We start from the raw sequence: 19,122 nt of genomic DNA, 5'->3' as shown, positions 1-19,122 counted from the left end.
TAACAGGAGAGATGTGGTAACGAGGTAACCCAAGAAGGGTCAAGTTGAACATATCTTGCCGTTACGTTGAAGTATTTGCAGTTTATACGTCATGTGGCTTGAGACTAGTTCTCGTGACGTGCGCGCAAGGTGAAATAACGTAGTGTGAGGTTTTAGAAGCGAGCAGACATGATCAGGGGAATGTGGTTTCATGGCTATCTCAACGCTCTATGGGCCCGCATGAGCTGTGCCTGCTGTCTTCGCTCTGCCTAACTTTCGACTTCATCTGTAGATCTTCTCGATACGGTCAAGCACCAACCATCAAACTCAGATAGATTCCCCAGATGACTCCTACTGCACATCCAAAAACAACCCTCTTATCAACCGGCACCCATGAAAAACTTATCAGACTAACCAGGGGCCAGAACTTGTATCCATCCTTCATCATCGGCCACGTCTTATCCCTGCACTCTTTCGCAACATGTCCCCATACATCCGGTGATGTCGACGCATTCAAGTAACCCATGTAGGCCAACAACATGACCGTATTAACAACAGCACCAAAAGTCTGGTCGAGTAGGAATTTTATGAAGATGTTCGTCTTGCTCGTTCTCGTTTTGGAGGGGACGGTGGGTTTGGGGGCGTGTTTCTCAGAGGAAGACACTGGCGGGAGAGCCAAGGGTATGCTTGTGGGGAAGAGGTCTTCAAGGTAGTTTTGCCAGACGATGTTAGGCGGGTTGCTGAGGATGCTGAAGAAGGCGAATTTGAGGACTGGTGTTAAGTTGAGGGAGAAGGGCGTCTGCGAAGGGCACGTTAGCTACGGGGAAGGTGGTGGAGAACTGTGTAGTGATACGCACGCTGTCTTGATATGATGATATTGCTTGCGCAAGGATATTCGATGTTATACTGAGTACTGCGCCTTGCAGCGTCTGCGATATCATTGCCGAGGACATGATGCTGTTGAAAATGACCGTGTAACCGGACGCGCTGGTGAATAGTTGCGTGCGTATAAGGGTTTCCACAAAGGGTGTTATAAGGCAAGAAAATAATAGCGAAGACCGGAGGGGTATAAGTAAGAGGATCTATATGTGTGGCCAGCACACTAGGTGGTTGAAACGGTATCAGCAACGTTTCGTAGTGTCCGTCTGGGCGCGTTTCGCGTCTGGGATCTTAGCGTCGTGACATCACCTGGGCATATAGCCGACTGAATGCGCATCGCTACATTAATCTCTCACTATCAGACGCACTCTACTTCTACCGGAAAGAGTTTAAAGCTACTATTAATTTTTATACCTCTATTTGATTATCTCCCTGCTACCGCTATGAGAATCTCCATATGTCCGTAGGTTAGACAACTCGGCGCTGAGGGGATATATACTCAATCAAAACCTAACTTTGTGACTTGAGGTGTTTCATAGCCCCTAGAACGGCGTCTACACCTTGTGGAAGGAAGTGAGACAGTGTTTTAAGACAAGCTAAGGTACCAGAGACAGGGCGCAAAAGCACGCTAATTTCTAGGTTTCTAGAACGATTTACCGTTCAAACATCTTCCCAACGGCTTAGGCTTCAGCAGAGGCCATCCGCTCATCATCATTCCGCCCAAAGCCAGGGTTGAGCCGAATATAGACACAATCATGGAGATACTCCCTCTACCACTCTTCAAGCTATCGAAGCTTAAAGTACGCTGTCAGCTTACTCATCGGCACCTCTTCAGCTGGAAAAGCCCACTGATACGTTTTCATAAACGCCTTGATCTTCTTATCCATAGTCTTGGACATCTCCTGCTCTTCATCTTCTGCCACAGCCCCGCACCATTCCACTTCGCCAACAATGTGCATCGATTCCTCATCGTCTTCATCGCCAAAGTGCGTTGTGTCAACCACGAGAGTGAAGTCTTCCACGCGCCATTGCTCCCTCTGCGTCTTCCACTGGGCAATAGCCCGCACAGGATTATCGCGCATCTGTTCCAGAATCTTCTCCTTATTTTCTCTATCATGTACTTCGGTGAAAGCAGTATCCTTGCCGCCCCCGGCGCGTCGAATCTTGACCTCCGAGACGCCATTGCGCTTGCGCATATAGATACCCTTCTCCATGAAGTAACCGCCTTCGTGGTCCGTGTCATAGTAGATATCCGCAATGATCTCACTGCCAATGTATGCGAAGGGGTCGAATGGAGGTAAACCGCTGTTGGCGCGCAGGTGCTTGATTGACTCCTCTGTTGGGACAAACTTGCGCTCTACCTCGAGTACATCTGTTTCTAGGTATTTCTTGTGGTATGCGTACGAGCCAAGGGAGCGGGCGGAGATGTTGAAGGCATTAGAGACTGGGTTTGGGAACGAACAGTACTTCCCTACTCGTGAGCCAAGAAGGGAAGCTTGCGGATGTGATGCGAAATTGTGCTGTGATCTCAGGCTATGGAGATTGGTGAGGGTCGTAGGTAATATAGACATGTGCAGTGATGCGGCCATGCGACGGGTATACAACAGACGGGGTGACCGGCTGATCGTAACGTTGAGGGCCATGACAATGTGTGGCCGATGCCGGCGGAGAGGAAGGGAAGCGCTGCAGACAAGTTCTAAAAAAGAGATGGATATGAAAAAAGCTGTCTTAGTACACCATAACTCTTGGCAAGATTCACTGGTGAAAGTGATTCCAGTCACAAATATGTGAAACTGGTGAGTTGGGTGGTGAGCTGAGTGCCGTATGTGGTATGTGGTATGTCCTGAATTTCGAACGCAGGAAGTTGAAGTCAAAGCTGGAAATCACGTCTAGAAATTGGATTTAGTTGAAGGTGTATAGATTTTGCATGTGGACTGGTGCATGACTATATAATGGCGAAGATGTGCATTCTGATGAGTCCTCCCTACTCATCAGGCCGAAACCGCGACCCTACGTATGAGATCGACATCTAAAGGGATTGAAAAACAGAGAAAAACAAGCTAGATGAAGCAGCACCGACTAGTTGGGGCAGATATATGCGGCTTGGTGAATGCGGGCTCCTCTCAATGAATCATGATGTTTCGAACACCGTCTCGTAGATCGAAAAACAAATGTAAGAAATTCTGGCAGAGTGAGACTGCATGCTGTCATAAGATGTCGTAGATCGCTCAATCATCGTAAAGGGAGTCGTGATCGTCTGCCTCGTAGGCAGCTGTACCTGCAGCGAATTTCTCCTGGAAGTGGCCCTCTTCTCCAATATCTGCCCTATCCTGGATCTCTTCTTCTTGGACATCGTTTTCCTCTTCCTCTTCCACATCCGCCACATCTTCATCAGAGTCCTCCTCAGACTCGGACTCAGGGCCGTCACTGATCTCAACGATTTGCATCGCCTTCGCCTTCTCAGTGAGCTTGAGGATGATCTCGCCTAGAGCCTTGGGCTGCTGAACATCGAGCATACCCTTGGTGCCGAGATCAAGCACCATCATCAGCCCCTGGCACGCGACTATCTTGGTGTTCTCATGAGGAGGAAGAAGATCTTCGAGAGTGATCCCGTCGGTGTCAGCAGCAGCCTCAGTCTGTAGGAGGTCGGACATGGGCTCTAAGGCGGCTTGGATACGGTTACGTTTCTCAGTGATGGCTTCAGTGACAAAGGTAAGGAAGTTCTCGCCTTCCGCAGATAAGGCGACGCGCACGCGTGCTGCATGCGGAGGAGTTGCTCGCTCGAGAAGATCTGAACTGGGTCCTGAAAGCGCGAACTCATCTCCACCATACGCGAAGTCATTGTCGCTCTCCAGACCCCTTAAATCTACGAGCCCACCAGGTTGGCCACGGCCAAGTAAAGGAGACGCGGAGACCATCCGGCTTCCACGTTTGCCTTGATCGACCGAACTTATCATACCGACATGTCCACTGCGAGGAACCACCGAAGAACCGCGAATGGAGGCGCTGATGTTCCAGGGCATGGCAGATAGGAGCTGCTGATCATCGAGGGCACTCACAGCCTCGCGAGGCAGCTCGACTTCGTCACCACCAGCCATGAAGAGATCATCATCCTCCGGTCCACGACCGATCTGCTCTTCAGACCCACCAGTCTTCTGGCGTACGCGACGGGACTCCTGTTGTGTAGCATCGTCGATGCCACTGTCGCGATCGTGCTTCAATCCCGTGACCTTCTTGCGGCTCATGCCCGTGAGTAGCTCGAAGAGATTGTCGCCAATGAACATATCGAAGGGATTTGGCCCTTTGGCGCCCAAGAATCGACCTGCAATGCTTCCGATGCCACTGCCCCAGACAAAGTACTCGGCATTCTTCTTTGCCTGCTTATCAGCGAAAGCTTTGATTTTTACTCTAGCTGCGGCTTTCATGTTCTGCAGATAGTTCGCGTTCCAGTCTGCCAGGTCCTTGTTGCGAAATTCTATAGTTGCATCGGTGGGTAGAACACGTGCAGTTCGACGCTTTCGACGCATAGGCGCAGAGGCTGTGGAAGACGACCCGAGCAATTCAACTTGCTCGTTGCTCTGTTGGTTGGGGGCTGATGAGAAAGCCTCGAACTCCGGGAGTTCGTCTGCGTAGATTGGAAGATCGATATCCATGTGATGGCCAGGGAGCTAGTTAAGAATCAATGTCAGATATAGACGCTCATAGGAATGATAAAAGATAAGAGAAAGAAAAGGGTAAAGACAAGAATAAAAGAGCATTCTTGTGACGGTGACCGGTATGCTGTGTGGTTTTTGTGGCCAGAGTAAGATTGCATGTGAGGCCATGACCGACAGTCAAGTGAGGCAAATCAGGTGAGGCGTGAGACAAAGACGTGGCAACGCGGTGCGAAAAGACGTGAGAGATCGCAGTAAAACTCACCTGTGCGTCAGCTCCGCGTCCCTCTTCATGCTCTCTTCTCACCCTCGCACTAGCTCCAGCATCGCTGTGCATCGTCGACCCTCCTGGGACACCAGGCGTCACTACGATCGCATTTCCCGCCGTCAAATCAATGAGATCACCATCGTCGCCAAACATGAAGTCCGGCTCTAGCATTTCCAGCATATTGCCAGCATCGAACATGCCGCTAGGGCGGTCAATACTACCTGGCCCATTGTCGCCCTCAAGTCTGAACTCTCCGGGCATGCCAGGAGAAGAAGTCGGCAGGATTAGGCCGCCGATTTCGCTGGGATAGGAGCACTGGGGCTGTTGAGAGCCGAAGGGGGTGAGGGATTGGGATTCATCATCGTGTGTGATGTCGAGGCTAAAGCCAAGGTCGAGATCCGCGAGAAGCTCTGGAAGAGGGAGAGCGAACTCGGGGAGGAAAGAAGGGTCATCTGGGAGGACGAGCAGCCCAGGCCTGTGAACGTCAGTGAGCGATTCGCATCGGGAGCAGTGATGGTACGGGCGCTCACCTAGCTTGGCCAGCATTCCAGTCGAGCGCGGTATCCTTCACCGTCCGCAGCATCATCCGCATAGTGTTGTGCGCAGTTTGTGCGTCTGAAAGCACATATCCGCATTGCTGCATGTATACACGCGATACCCCGTACCTACGCACATGTTAGTACCGCGTTGCATTATTCGAAGCTAGTGGCGCGACTTACAACAAGTTGCTCTGTAGACGCAGAGCCATAGGCGCTACCGGATTTGCAATGGTTTGACATGCTTTTGCTACATCGACGTCGAGGATTTGCTTGCGGTTGAATCGCTTCAAGCTGGAATTCGAGCCGAGTGTCGCGACAAGCCTGTCAGTGGCGTCAGCTTCAAGAGGGAGTAACTGGGCACCACCCAAACTAACCAGACAGTTGCCACGCCATACTCGCGCGATGTCAGGACTGTAGATGTTAGCCCAGGTGTCGCTGATTGAGGTTTGCAGGTCAATGAAGCATACCTTCGTGACTGTAGAACATGGCGATATGTGAGACATGAAACGAAAGCTAGAACGAGTGTTATAGTACAACAGAAATACTACCCATGCAGCGTACAGAGAAAATGAGAGACGAAGGGGTGGTGGAAAGGTACGAGTGTAGCTGAGGGACAGGAGCAGTCATGAGGCTTGGCAGCGAAGTTCGACGCGTTCCTACGACGCGTGGTGATGTGATGATGAACAAGGAAACATGCACGCTTGGACGAGATGCAGACCGTTTCTTCTATTGCAGGCTCTTGAATTCGTCATATCATTATACGCTTTTGATCATACTACCATGTCCATAGCCTCTTATGCAACGCCAATGCCATGCATCACCAATGCTACTGCTCTGAGTGGCGAGGAATCTAGATGTGTGCAGAAAGTGTGTCATCCTCTCCGAGTAGTTTATGCTTCGCTCATCTGAACATCCTCGTCAATGGTGGGCAGCGGAACTGCGCGGTACAGGAGGATCAAGGCCGAATGACTTTGTCCTGCAAGAAGTCAGCAGTTGCGTGAACAAGATGTAAGGAAGGGAGTACTCACCGCCACCGGACAAGGTCTGAATTCTCTCAGCATCGACCTCAGAGACCTTCTCATCGTTGAACCACCACCACTTTCCGTCCTCCTCTTTCCGCTTACCAGTGACCGGGTCCTTGGGGCCCTGCTTCTTGACGAAGGAGGTGTAATGTCCACTATCAGCACTGGCGCCCTGATGCGTAATGACACCTCTTAACTCATAGAGCCCGGTCTGGTTGGCCCCTTCGTCCGCGGCGAGCTTTGAATCCACCAACGCAAGAAGCTCCTTCTTGGCAACAAGAATGGATGCGGCACGTTCGGCGTCACGCTGAGCGTCTGTCTTATACTCAACGTCCTCCATCTTTGTATCTTCAACTGGCTTTTTTGCATCCTCTTTCTTCTTTTCGGCATCCTTCTTCTTCTGCAAGGGCTCCTTGCTACTAGATTCGACATCGTTCTCCTCGCCAGCCTTCATGCGCTTCTGCCTCTTACGAGCTCGCTCATCATCCTGCTCTTCCTTTCGAACATCGCGAATCTTGTCGCGGATGGGAACAAGCTGCTTCCGAAGCTCATCGGTACAAAACTCTAGTGCGTCCAATTCCTCAGGAAATGTGACCTTGCGCATGATCTTCGCCTTCTTGTTGGTGTCTCGTCGCCAGTCGAAGCGCACGAAGTGTACTGGTAGGTGCTTTGGCAGGCGGGCGATGCGCGAAGTTTTCGTATACAGTGCATTGCGGCCTAGAACCTCTGATCGCTTCTCAATCTGTTCCTTTAACCCCGCAGCGAGTCCGTCTCGCAAGTGGTTCGTCTCTACGTTGATATGGCAGTTGAGCTTGAAGAAGAGATCCTCACTGTGCACTGACTCCTCGCCGCCTTCCTTCGCCGCGGGCTCGTCACATTCCATGACCGATTCGAATTTGCCGGCCATATACTTGTCGATCCATGAAAGCTCCTTCTGCTTATCCGCGTCCGACTGTGTCTCGCTGTCCTTGGTTTTCAGCTTCTGTCGGAGCTGCGAGACAATCTGCGACCAGGCCTCCTCCGCATCTTGCTGTGCATAGCCATGTCCGTCCTTCGACTTCTGCGCGAATTGGGGAAATGCGGTTCGAAGGGCGTTCAGGAACATCAGAGGAGGAAAGCCTTGCTGAGTCTCTGACATCTGTTTGAAGAGATCGCGAAGGGATCCAGTAAGATCGGTAGATGCACCGAGGCCACCGAGCCCAAGCTGGCTAAGCTGTCGTGCGGAGCTAGATGATCCAGCGTCGTTGCTACAAGCAGTTAGTTTCCAGGTGCGTAGATATAGTAAGCATAGTCCATACCTAGCAGAGTACCGCAGAAGCTCCTCCTGTAGCTCGGGAATAGACCTTAAAGTCTGCAGCGTAGAGTTCATGTAACAGGTGTTGCCTAGATTCTGTAGGCCAGCAGGCGTAGCACCTTCCAACTGCGCGGCTTCGGCCTCATCCATGTCTTCCAAGAACTTGATCTTCTCCTTGGGCTTCTCGATGACATTGCCATCTCCAGAGGGCGTGCCCATCATCATGATCGTCTGGTTGGCTTTGAGGCCTAGCTTCGACATGTCGGCGTCATCTTTAAGCTGACCACCCTTGACGAGGATCTTTTGGCGCTCGGGCTCGACGCCGGTAATGGAGAAGAGCTGGTACTTGAATGTCTCGCCGTTGGAGGTGGTGTCGACTTCGACCTCGTGCTTCTTGCCCTGGTGCTTTACAATCACTTCAAACAGCGGAGTTAGCAGTGGCGCAGGAATAAGTGGGAGTGACAGCTGCATACCTGGTATAGAGGCCATGGTTTCCGCTAGAACGCCTAATCTTGGACAAGAGAGAGTGTGCTGAAAGGTTCGTGGAGCGGCGGCGAATGTGTCTTTAGAGGCTCGCGGGGCAAATGTTGATGGTAAACGGCCGAAGCAAGAGGAACGCGCGCCAAGCCTAAGCACCGCCGTGGACCCCAGTCCACCCCACTTGCACCAGGCACCGCCAGCCTCCATAGTGGCATGTCGTAGCCCATTCCCTTCCGACTGCAGCTTCTACTCGAGACTTGGGCTAATCTCGAGCTTCACCCACCATGGTACATCTTCCCATGCTTTCCGAGACAAATGAAGGAGCCTAACACTGACGCCCACAGTCCCAATCACTTCGCCCGTACCTCCAATGCGTGCGCTCGTCGCTCACTGCCGCCCTCTCCCTGTCCAACTTCGCTTCTCAGGCCTCCGAGAGACACAATGTCCCCGAAATCGAAGCCGCGAGCTCCCCGGAAGTCATCCTCAACCCGCTCACCGTGTCGAGAAACGAGAGTGAGAGGGTATACATCGAGCCAAGTATCAACAGCGTGCGGATAAGCATCAAGATCAAACAGGCGGATGAGATTGAACATATCCTGGTCCACAAGTTCACGCGATTCTTGACACAGAGAGCCGAGTCTTTCTACATCATGCGGAGGAAACCGGTCAAGGGCTACGATATTTCCTTCCTCATCACCAACTTCCACACGGAGGAGATGTTGAAGCATAAGCTGGTCGATTTTATAATCCAGTTCATGGAGGAGGTGGACAAAGAGATCTCAGAGATGAAGCTTTTCGTAGGGCAACCGACATGTACCTCTTGTGACCATGGCTGACATATATAGTTGAACGCAAGAGCGCGTTTTGTGGCGGAGTCGTTCCTTACTCCGGTACGTTCAGCCAGTATACACGCGAATTGAAATAATCACTGACAGAAAAATAGTTCGATTGAGCGTTACTACAGAGCGATGATTGTACATATCAGTGCCAAAATGGGGTCAAACGTAGGAACAACCGCCCGTAATGGATATTGAATTGTTAGACTTGACGGACTCGGACAATGATAGGGTAGAAGCAAGCACTCACGAGAAAGGCTTGCAAGTAAAAGCCGAGCACGCAGCCAGCACTGAAATGACAACCACAATTCTTCAAACAAAGTCCGATTGTCACTCCTAATACCCGCGATCAGTCACATCGAGAACTTGAAGCATCACACATATCACAGAACGCTTCTTCATCTTTTGATTTCATTTTGGGTCATGTCTATTGCCCTCTTCTAAGAGGTAGCAGTCTAGCCATCTATGAAGTTGATAGCACGCTCTCTGTTTCAAGTACTCCGGAGAGAGATGCCGTAAGTTCTATTCGCTTACAATTTAGCAAGCGTGGCCTCGGCACCGGAGACCTAGCACGATGTCAGTTTCTTATTTCGCATATTTGCCTTCCTAGGAGCACATACCGTAACCTCGCCGGCGCTCTTCTCGTTCTCGGCGTAGGTAACCTTACCATGGTCGAAGATCATAGCCCAGCGACCATTGCGATCTCCCATACCTGCAGGCCAGCCATGCTGCTTGGAGAAGAAAGTCTTCGTGTCGCTAAGGAATAGCTATATCTCGTCAGCTACCATCACCCTCTCAGCTACACAGATTGAACCGCTTACGATATCATCCCCCTTGACACCATTGACCTTGCCCCAGGCATTCATGACCCAAGCATCGTTCGATGCAATCGTCGCAATAATATCTACACCCTTCTGGCGAAACTTGTCGACGTTCTCTATATAAGGAGGCAGATGGCGCGCTTGGCAGCCAGGTGTGAAGGCACCTACATACACAGCATTTAGCTTTTGTTATGTTCGGAATGTGGCGGATAAGACACGCACCTGGAACGCTGAACAGGACGACCTTCTTGTTCGCCCATTCCTTGGAGGCATCGTACTCTTGGGGCAGACCGCAGGCGGTGGGATCAGCATCTGTGATGGGCGCCCATCTATAACGTTTCTAATCAGTTTCTGTCTAAACATGGGTGCAATTCCGAGCTCTTCCTCGGTGGTGAGCTCGACGCGGGCAGACTTACTCGAACTTCACGCCCTCGGGTAGGGAGTCGCCAACTTTAAGAGGTGCCATACTGATCAATTGGTATATGGCTGATGTTTAGATGTGAAAATGTAAATTGTGCAATGTAAAAGGTCGTAGATGTAGTGTTGTTGTACTGCCTCAGATGTTTTGGAGGGGTAAATGCTGCTCTCCAAGCTACAAGCTCTCGATCATAGTGGGGCCGATGACGCTATCCAGGTACGGCTACTTACAGGAGTAATAAATGAAGTGACGGGGGTAAGTGACAAATACCATTGTCCTATCATCATACACTGCGTTGCTGCTTGCCTTGTGTTCGGTTAGTGCCACTCTTTGTAATAACAACAGTATGCAATACCGCAGATGTGTTACCAAAACGTGCCGCAGAGAGGTAATGCTCGACTGCCGCAGATTTCCTCAGGTTACTCACAGTCGCAAATCTGTATGGTCGTTCTGATGTTTTAATGAAACTCGTGCGTGCAGCGGTATTGAGTGATACCAGTAAGCGTTCGGCAGCAGTACATTCACTTCGGTCTCATGCTGGATGCCGCAACATGCTGAAGTGCCGAAGATGGCATAAAGACGGGCCGACAGAGAAAACGTAGGTATACTTGTTAAAAGCTATATGAATGGTGATAGACTTTGATATGACGTACGGCGTAACTTCATGTTTCCATTGGCTACGTAGCTTAGGTAGCTGTGATAGCATAAGGCCTAATGTTCTCAAAGCAGTCTTTCACAACCTCCGCTCATCTCAGTCGCTTTCTTATCAACTCTAAATTATGAACATGTCTCTTGCCCCGCCATTTACAGAGCATTCGGCTAATAGTAAAGTCAAGAAAGCGCAAGACTTTTGGGACACTCAGCGAGTATTTCAGCTTCAAGTTATTTGAGTCAATCTGACCTCAGTAGAAACCCGAAAGTTATACACCGACAGCATCTGACGAAACTGATCCCCCTTTACTATTGAGACTGTCGCGATCGAGGAACTCGCCAAAATATGGGAGAAGGAGCGGAACTGCCGTCTGCGGGAGGAATTGTTCGCCTTCCGCGAAAACCATGATGGCATGAAGTAAAAGCGGTGCTGCGGCCTCGAGGACTGGACGTTCGCTGAGGGCGCGAGGACGCGGAAGCATCAGATGAGCGGGGATGATGTCGAGATTAATGAAGCAGGTGAGTCCTTGAGCACTTAGATGATGACAGTGTCCGAAATGAGGGCTTGGTGATGTTCAGCTGTCCAAAAGATTTCCGGTCGGAGCACGATCATTGACTTTTGTATAGACCGCTGATTGAAGGATAGCATCGACGTAAACAAAGCCGAAATCAGCGAGGCTCATTGGGGACTGTGAACTATATTGCTTGATCTTGCAGATGGGGTATCATCGCGCAGGAGAGGGAGTATGCCACGTGGAACCCGGATGTCTGATGGATGCCCTATGCCGGCGGCGTGTCGTGTATCGCTACGAGGATAAACCTGGAGTCTAGCCTTCAGTCAGCAATAGCTTAAGGGTGGCGTAAATTCTTGTCCGTACCTGGTACTATCACCAATTCATTCTTCTTTGTCCGTAACCGCAAGAGTCTAACCTCATCCTCCTTGTCCAAATCATCCACAAGCGATCCCGCGGCGGTCAAAAAAGACCAGACCGCGCTCGCTACATCTTCTGCACTATGTATACCGCTCTCCTTTCTACCGTTCGAATAGCTGTCGGCTGCGGAATCGTTCGGGGCAGGTAGGGTGCTGTTCGGGTTCGCTGAAGAGCTCTTCGAGATGAGGCCAGACGTGCGTATTATCGTGCCATTTTCGCGCGACAGTATGAGAGTACTTTGCACACCAGGTTTCTGGCTCAGTCGACTGAGGAGTGAAAGCGTCTCGTCTGACTGGTTTGTGTTAGCTCCTGAGAATCAAGAATTGAACAGATTGCTTACAGCATTTTGAGCCATAGTATTCGACGTAAAGAATGGAAACTAAATGTATCTGGAAACTGCAGGCTGGTTACACTGATTGTTGACGACATCGGCGGGCGCGACCGAGGCTGGTCCCTGCCCGAGGTTCGAGCTAAGCTAAGCTCCTCCTGGTCATAGCGCCCGTTGCGGATCTTCAATTTTCCTGCCGACGATGAAACTAATTCAGCTTTCGATATCTCATGTAGCCGGTATACTAGCATTCATGCTTTGGACGACCACTGTAGATTGTCAGAGTCATCGTAACGAATATCTTGATTGCGGCTGAAGAACAACATGACCGCAAGTTCCAAGAAGAAGAAGGAGAATAAGAAGAAAGATTTCCAGGTAGGGCACCAATCATCATCTTTCAGCGAATCCTCGAACTGACATAATCTAGAAACCAAAGTTAAAGGTCGGGAAAGCTAGGCCGAAGGCTGCCAATAGCACAAGTACCAGTTTTCGTGCCAAATGTAGGTCACTCGAATTACCTGAATGGCTTAGTGACTTATATATCTCACAGCAATTTCTTTGAAGCAGCAAGCTCTTTCTACAAATGCTCCAACATTAGAAGCACAATGCGCGCATCATCTGGGTCTGCTGAACCACAAATCGGATACTCAACGGAAAGAGTCTCTGGCCTTCTTGACTTCGGCACTCACTAGCAATCCCCCTCACACTCCATTGCCACAACCCGCATCTGTTATTATCCCTGCGGTGCAACGGCTTGTTCTTGACGGAACAAATAATGTCCGTCAACAGCTGCTCAAGCTCCTGCAAAGCCTACCTCAGGTCGATGTCGCGAGCTATGCAGATCAGTTGCTACTCCATACGAGGGCTGCCATGACCCATCTCGCAGCCGAAATCCGGGTATTTGGTCTCGAGGTGCTCGAATGGCTGCTTGGAGTTGCTGGCGATGAGGTTGTCAGTTGCGCCGGAGGCTGGGTAAAGATGTTGAAATGCTTCCTTAGCCTGCTTGGTTGGCAGAGTGAGGCAAGTAGCAAATGGTCAACCGCCAAGTCTTACGGCAAAGCGGACTCAAAGATTCAAGTCAAACAGATGAACGCATTGACTTCGTTTCTTCGGACTGGGCTTTTCCATGCAAAAGCAGTCGCTCCTATGGCCGGGAGCGACAGCAATTTCCCGCTTTGGCAGACGGAACACCATGTATTGTCAGAACGCTCCAACGCCTATGCGCATCTAAACCTCTTCGGTGCTACAAGGGACGAAGAAGCAGAAATGTATGAAGATCGGGAGGACCGGCAAAGGGTGTTTCATGATCGAGCAGAAGCAGCAGTGGTTGTAGGTTTGGAGCAAGCGACTAAGGGCGGTGGAGAGCTAGGACGTGCGGCTGCACAACTTCGAAAGGTTGTTAAGGAAGGCATGGCGGATTTCTATCGAGAAGAATTCGCGCCCTAATTAGGAGCATATTCCAACAAATGCAAAATACGTAATCAGCGCCTACGCGCTGGTTGAGCTATCGCTAGTCTGTAGAGTTGTGCTTTTGAGTGCAGAGCCAACAAATGCACAAAAGAGGAAAATTGGCTTATGTTGCTTAATGTCTTCCTAATATCATCTATATACACTAAGACCTTAGTAATTTCTGCTAACGTATCACACAGGCGAGTTAGTCGCCTAGTTAAGTCAGTTACAATGCCAAGACCCTACTAAAATTAGTAGTTTTCTACTATTAAACGCGATGCCTTAATACAATAATATATAATTTTTTTAAAAAAAAAACTAAATATAGTTTATAGTTTAAGCTTTAAAACGCAACGCGAATTTTTTTTAATAAAAAGCTATACAAATCTATAGCGTTTCTTAAACAATACTTAGTAATTAACTAAAAAGAAAGCCTTTATAATACAATACTAGGCCTAATAAAATAAAGCTCTTTTTAATAAAAGAAAAAGTAATTGCCTAGTATATACTCTACTTTAAGAACTAAGGATTTCTGCCCTAACTAGCTGCTATAAATAATATAGCTAATACTTTACTAGCTAAACGTAGGCAACTACCTATTAGTAAAAACTAGGCTAGTATATTTATTAAATAATATTTATAGCTTAGTACTAGGACTTTTTAAAAGTATAACTACTAAAGAGCTTTATATAAAGATCCTAAGCTTATACAAAGCTAGTTCTAACTTATAAAAAATATAAAAGCTAAGTATAGTATTTAAAATAAAAATATATATAATTTTAATAAAACAGGCTTTATAATAAGCTAGATATTATATAAAACTATTGTTTTAAGTGCTAACTATTAAGGATAGCTAAAAATAGTACAGCAGGGTAATTAAAAGTAGGTAACAGTAATCTAAAGTATTAATATAATAAAGTAGGCTATTTTACTTTTTATTATTTTTGTAGGCAAGAACTACCTTTTAGCCTAGTATAAAAAAAATAGCCTGCCTTATAATTAAATTATTATAGTTTCTAAAAATAGCTAAATAATAAATAAGTTTACTTTTAAGTAGTTAAAGCACTTTAACAAGCATACTAAAGAAAAAGTTATTAGTACTTATTATTTACTTATTATTAATAGTTATAAGAGCTACGCATTAGTCTAATTCTAGCAGTACTATAAAAAATAAAAAATTATTATTTTTTATATGCCTTTGTATTTATTATACTTACTATAGCTACTTAATATAAGTTATTTTGCGCTTTTAAAAAAGGCGTATAAGTACTAAGCTAAAAAGCTAATGCGTAATAGTATTAACTATATTACTAAAATTAAATTTTTACTATACTTTAAACTAGCTTTTAATACTACTATTATAAAAAGCAATATTTTAAGTAGTTTTAGAGGCGCTAGTCTAGTTTCTTTTAACTTTAAAGCTATAATATTAAAGCTTAATATCTAATTACGTACTCTACTACTACTTACTATTAAAGATAGTCTTTAAGAGTTAAAAATACTAAGTAATACTTTAAAATTTAAGTTTTAGTTAACGCTAGTTAAGATAAGGATTTAAAGGCACTTAAATAGTTTTTTTACTTTAATAGTTAAGGCTTTTAAAAAAGTTTTAAAAAGTGCAGCTATAGTTGCGCATAAGCTTGTATTAATGCAAAAAAAAATTGCTAAGTTTTAAGCAGCTAATAAAGCTGCTACACAATAAAAATTATATAAAAAAAAGTAAGTATAAAAAAAAAGGACTTTTATAGTAAAAAATAGTTTTTAACTAATAACTTTAAAAAAGTTTAAGGCGCGTAGTAATAGAAAAAAGACAAAAAAGTAGGCGTATATTAAAGCAGGTAAGCCCTTTTAAAGGCGCTATAAATGCTATAGTAAAGCTAGGTATAATGTGCAAATATGTAAGTAAAAAGTAAAAATAGTTTCTAAATAAATTAGCTTATTATAATTTACTGCTATAGTCCTTTATAGTGCTGTACTGTTGTGTATAGTACTAATTTTAGTAAAGTCTTAGCATCGTGACCGACTTAACTGGGCAACCGACTTGCCTGTGTGATACGTTATAGGCCCGTTTGCCACAACAGTGCTTTGCCAATGTAGGGAGTCGGCTGACATTTTTTGACTGTTGCAGCTAAGCACCTAGCGCGCCCCACTTATTATGCATATATAAAGCATCATTTTACGCATTCTGTTCTTGTAACTTTGCAATAGTTAGGATAAACAAAAGCCTGTAACTAGAGATGCCATAGTGAGACGTCTAGACTTACGTAATATAGCCTAAGCTTGCTATTGGCCACTTCAAGATAATCTACGGTGGGAGATTGTGCCTGTTTCACATCTCAACCACAGCGCGCTGGGGTTGACAAGCATGGAAATGAGCACAAATAACGACACATCACAGCACTCTGACAGTGCAGCGCTTCAGCACTCCGTCAAAGATGAACTGGCGGACAATGAGGACTTCCTTTGGGATGGAGTTCACGATGAGTCCACATACAAGCCGCGCCCGCAGCTGCCGAAGTCATTTGTCGGCATGCGAACTCTAGCGCATCTCATGAGTGAGAGTCCCTACTACTAGCCAAAGACCACACTAACCATGAGCAGGCGATCTTGAGAACGGAATCATTGATGTCGACCCAGAATATCAGCGCGATATTGTGTGGGCAGGTAAGTCCAACTAGACACGGGGCGGTCAACAAGCACACTAACAACGGACAGCGGATCGCATGACAGGCCTCATTAACTCATTGATGGGTGAGCTACTTCCATGTTTAGCTATGCTGCTTTATATTAACAACTAGGCACACAGAAAACTACTACATACCACCTATCATACTGGACAAGAAGAAACAAACTAGTCAAGATGGCGGTAAACCACAGGTCACGCTCGTCTGCGTGGATGGAAAGCAGCGGCTTTCATCAGTTCAGGCATTTATCAAAGGCATGATACCATGTCACGATCACCGCGGGGAGAAGTGGTAAGTACTCGAGCCCGGTTCATGTGATTTCGTACAGGGTGACTGACAATCACAGGTGGTTCTGCGACACTCCCGGTAGTCGACGTAAAAAGATTCTCTGCGAAGAGACTCGGGAGCTGTTTCTATCAAAAGAATTTGTCTGTTTTGAGTTCACAGACCTATCATCTGAACAAGAGGAAGACCTCTTCGCAAGAGTTCAAATGGGCGTTCAATTGACGCTAGCAGAGAAAATGCGGGCATCAACCGGTCCGTGGCAAGAGTTGGCAAGACTCTTTGTAGACGACTTCTCTGTCATCTACTCGTTGATGAGGGACCGAGCACGCGCAAAAGACTTTCAGCTCACGTTGTCCTGCTTCAGTCAAATTGTCGAGGTCATGCATCCAACTGCGGCTAACGGAATTCCGGTCTTGAAGACAAACTACGCCGCTCTACCTAAACTACTGGGCAACAAGAGTGCCGTTGATGATGGCATAAAGTCACACCTCGCAAACGTCTGGAATACCTTGAAGGATCTTATCGAACTAGATCCTGATACCTTCACTAACGCCGACAAGTATTTGTGGGGTGTAAAAACTTTTGCTCCTGTCGAGATGGTAGCTGTAACTGTCCTTATATCGCAGTATTCGGAAACGCAAAATCATCAACTACTGCTTAAAAACATTAAAGACCTGAGAGTTGCTCTACGAGGGCAATTTGTAGACCTACGCTTGAATTCGACGGTGTGGAAGTTCGTTTGGGATTTCATCGAGGGTTTAGACGTTGTACAGGGTGCTTTGGATGGGAGCACATCAAGCCGTAATCCTTCAGAACAGCCTGCTTCAGCTAGTGCAGCAACACCGTCGGGACAAAAGGGAAGGCCATCAGGCAGCACAAATCCGCGAATTATCCTGCCACCTCAGAAACTCGTCACTATGAAACAAGAGGAGGCGAAATCCACGGCCTCGTCCGACTTCCGCTCGCCAAAGCGGCGGCGGACTGATTCTAGTCTAGAAGACGGTATGTCTCCAGCTATAAAACATTCCAATGGTACAGCGGCGAGCCCTCTTTCCATGGACAGACACACTGCCTCATGGGCTCCCCAATCTATTGAGAATTCTCATACCAGGCCATCATTTACTTCCACGCCTCTATACAATGCACCACTACCAACGATTCTACAGCACCCGTCAATAACACCGGAAGAGTCAACATCAATGGAAACGACACACGCTTCCGCAGCTCTATCACTACGGTGCACGAAAACACCTACTCAGCTACATCAAGCAGGTTCAATACAAACAGCATCGACACCCACAGGTACCCCCGCAAGCCAGGAGGTTTCTGGCATATCTGCTAGAAGACAATCGCCAAGCATGTATACTCCAGCACAAATGTCTCTACCCACGCCCGCCCAAGTACGACAAACCCGAGTCTCAGAGCTTAACAACTATCGAGCCCCAAATGCCCCGATGGGCTTATCAACTCCCGTTGTTCCCATGTCTCAACTCGCACCAGCCTCGCCGATGCGTCTGAATGGCACACCAACCCTAGCTCCGTTAAATACCAATATGTCTCAGATACGGCAGCCAAGCAATAGCAAGTCGACTTTGCGAACGGGCATTGGTGCCTTCGCTCCATCTCACACCGAGAGGCAATGGGAAGGCGTGTTAAAGTCAGCATCTCCACCAACTCCACAACAGATTTTATCATCTGCAGTAATACCTTCACCAAGTTCATCAGTTCCTGAACTAGCTTCGAGCACGCCTCTCAGTCAGCCGCGACCAAATCGCAGGTCGCGTCGCAGCGGCCCACGCCCAACGCCTGCTCAGTATAGCGGGGCAATCGACCTAACCATTGACAGTGATGCGGAACTCGAGCAAGAGCGCCAGGACATCCTCTCGTCATTCAAGGGGAAATCTGCCACAGGCACGCAACCTGAAGGCTCTAGTGCGACTGCCTCTGCACCAATGCAGCGATTTCCTGTAGCTGGACAACATACAGAAGCAGAGGATCTTCCCAAAAGGCGGAACCCTTATGCAAAGTTCAAGGAGAACTAGGGCGCTGCGCGCTTCTAGTGGCTAGAAGCTGGTACCTGAAGACATCGCATATCTTTGGATATGCATGGACGGAACGGGCTTGAGGTATACAGTTCCAAGCTATTGGTACTAGGAGGTCTTACGGATTTCTTATGCTTTCAAAGTTGGTTTTGTTCCATTGCTGGAACGCATACGGTGCTGGCATTTTGTATTATACCCCTTGATTAATTGATGATAGTCTACAGTTGCCCGGCAGCGGTTACACTTAGTATATAGACATCATTCCATTCGTGGCTGCAATCTGCGACTTTGTTCGACTCGTCTGATTAACTCCCAGGGCTGGTAAGCGCTAGGTGGTCGTACTGTACCCTCGAATCTTACAAGCTGTGCGACACTAACCTTCACTTCGCATCTCGTCTTGACATTAATCCTATGCTCGTGAACTACACGCTCTTGCACACATATACCGTCGTCGTTTTGCCTTCAAACGAACTCGCCAGCATGTCAGGTCAACGACGTCATAGCGCATGCGCAGCCTCGGCCTACCCGTGAACGTAGTGGAACGCGCTTTGCGCAATTCGAA

The 19,122-nt window shown here is 47.7% G+C and overlaps 9 protein-coding genes across 9 annotated transcripts; 3 read left to right on the top strand and 6 right to left on the bottom strand.

The window, feature by feature from the left end:
- Positions 1-43: 43 nt before the first annotated feature.
- On the bottom strand, positions 44-1,109 carry K460DRAFT_383217 (uncharacterized protein). Its single transcript, XM_040935439.1, has 2 exons — positions 837-1,109; positions 44-778 (listed from the first exon to the last, which is right to left on the bottom strand). The coding sequence occupies exons 1-2, from the start codon at positions 930-932 to the stop codon at positions 287-289; spliced, it is 588 nt and encodes a 195-aa protein (XP_040794502.1). The 5' UTR covers positions 933-1,109; the 3' UTR covers positions 44-286.
- Positions 1,110-1,643: 534 nt separating this feature from the next.
- On the bottom strand, positions 1,644-2,545 carry K460DRAFT_413427 (uncharacterized protein; the record flags this gene model as incomplete). The annotated part of the gene is made up of 1 exon (XM_040937606.1): positions 1,644-2,545. The coding sequence occupies exon 1, from the start codon at positions 2,499-2,501 to the stop codon at positions 1,644-1,646; it is 858 nt and encodes a 285-aa protein (XP_040794501.1). The 5' UTR covers positions 2,502-2,545.
- A 386-nt stretch (positions 2,546-2,931) lies between these two features.
- K460DRAFT_392110 (uncharacterized protein) lies at positions 2,932-5,804 on the bottom strand (the record flags this gene model as incomplete). The annotated part of the gene is made up of 6 exons (XM_040935864.1): positions 2,932-4,526; positions 4,777-5,254; positions 5,310-5,444; positions 5,499-5,639; positions 5,693-5,729; positions 5,786-5,804. The coding sequence occupies 6 exons, from the start codon at positions 5,802-5,804 to the stop codon at positions 3,087-3,089; spliced, it is 2,250 nt and encodes a 749-aa protein (XP_040794500.1). The 3' UTR covers positions 2,932-3,086.
- Positions 5,805-5,872: 68 nt separating this feature from the next.
- On the bottom strand, positions 5,873-8,213 carry K460DRAFT_299505 (ubiquitin C-terminal hydrolase-like protein). Its single transcript, XM_040929800.1, has 4 exons — positions 8,108-8,213; positions 7,639-8,050; positions 6,347-7,587; positions 5,873-6,294 (listed from the first exon to the last, which is right to left on the bottom strand). Exons 1-4 carry the CDS (start codon positions 8,121-8,123, stop codon positions 6,209-6,211), a joined length of 1,755 nt encoding a protein of 584 aa, XP_040794499.1. The 5' UTR covers positions 8,124-8,213; the 3' UTR covers positions 5,873-6,208.
- A 5-nt stretch (positions 8,214-8,218) lies between these two features.
- Positions 8,219-9,332, top strand: K460DRAFT_413424 (actin-related protein 2/3 complex subunit 4; the record flags this gene model as incomplete). Its single annotated transcript, XM_040937605.1, has 4 exons — positions 8,219-8,227; positions 8,459-8,911; positions 8,960-9,004; positions 9,058-9,332. The coding sequence occupies 4 exons, from the start codon at positions 8,219-8,221 to the stop codon at positions 9,064-9,066; spliced, it is 516 nt and encodes a 171-aa protein (XP_040794498.1). The 3' UTR covers positions 9,067-9,332.
- Positions 9,333-9,339: 7 nt separating this feature from the next.
- On the bottom strand, positions 9,340-10,338 carry K460DRAFT_383214 (AhpC/TSA family protein-like protein). The gene is made up of 5 exons (XM_040935438.1): positions 10,188-10,338; positions 9,994-10,100; positions 9,772-9,935; positions 9,571-9,717; positions 9,340-9,516 (listed from the first exon to the last, which is right to left on the bottom strand). The coding sequence occupies exons 1-5, from the start codon at positions 10,235-10,237 to the stop codon at positions 9,481-9,483; spliced, it is 504 nt and encodes a 167-aa protein (XP_040794497.1). The 5' UTR covers positions 10,238-10,338; the 3' UTR covers positions 9,340-9,480.
- A 1,282-nt stretch (positions 10,339-11,620) lies between these two features.
- Positions 11,621-12,127, bottom strand: K460DRAFT_373825 (uncharacterized protein; the record flags this gene model as incomplete). Its single annotated transcript, XM_040934613.1, has 3 exons — positions 11,621-11,667; positions 11,719-12,064; positions 12,113-12,127. 3 exons carry the CDS (start codon positions 12,125-12,127, stop codon positions 11,621-11,623), a joined length of 408 nt encoding a protein of 135 aa, XP_040794496.1.
- Positions 12,128-12,327: 200 nt separating this feature from the next.
- On the top strand, positions 12,328-13,664 carry K460DRAFT_413421 (pre-rRNA-processing protein-like protein ipi1). Its single transcript, XM_040937604.1, has 3 exons — positions 12,328-12,475; positions 12,528-12,600; positions 12,651-13,664. Exons 1-3 carry the CDS (start codon positions 12,425-12,427, stop codon positions 13,544-13,546), a joined length of 1,020 nt encoding a protein of 339 aa, XP_040794495.1. The 5' UTR covers positions 12,328-12,424; the 3' UTR covers positions 13,547-13,664.
- A 2,250-nt stretch (positions 13,665-15,914) lies between these two features.
- On the top strand, positions 15,915-18,560 carry K460DRAFT_351795 (uncharacterized protein; the record flags this gene model as incomplete). The annotated part of the gene is made up of 4 exons (XM_040931591.1): positions 15,915-16,104; positions 16,151-16,213; positions 16,356-16,524; positions 16,580-18,560. The coding sequence occupies 4 exons, from the start codon at positions 15,915-15,917 to the stop codon at positions 18,558-18,560; spliced, it is 2,403 nt and encodes an 800-aa protein (XP_040794494.1).
- Between the last annotated feature and the right edge of the window lie 562 nt (positions 18,561-19,122).

The sequence above is a fragment of the Cucurbitaria berberidis genome, assembly GCF_010015615.1.
Source record: "Cucurbitaria berberidis CBS 394.84 unplaced genomic scaffold K460scaffold_1, whole genome shotgun sequence".
NCBI classification, from domain to species: Eukaryota; Fungi; Ascomycota; class Dothideomycetes; order Pleosporales; family Cucurbitariaceae; genus Cucurbitaria; species Cucurbitaria berberidis.
This window is presented reverse-complemented; position numbering and strand designations above follow the sequence as displayed.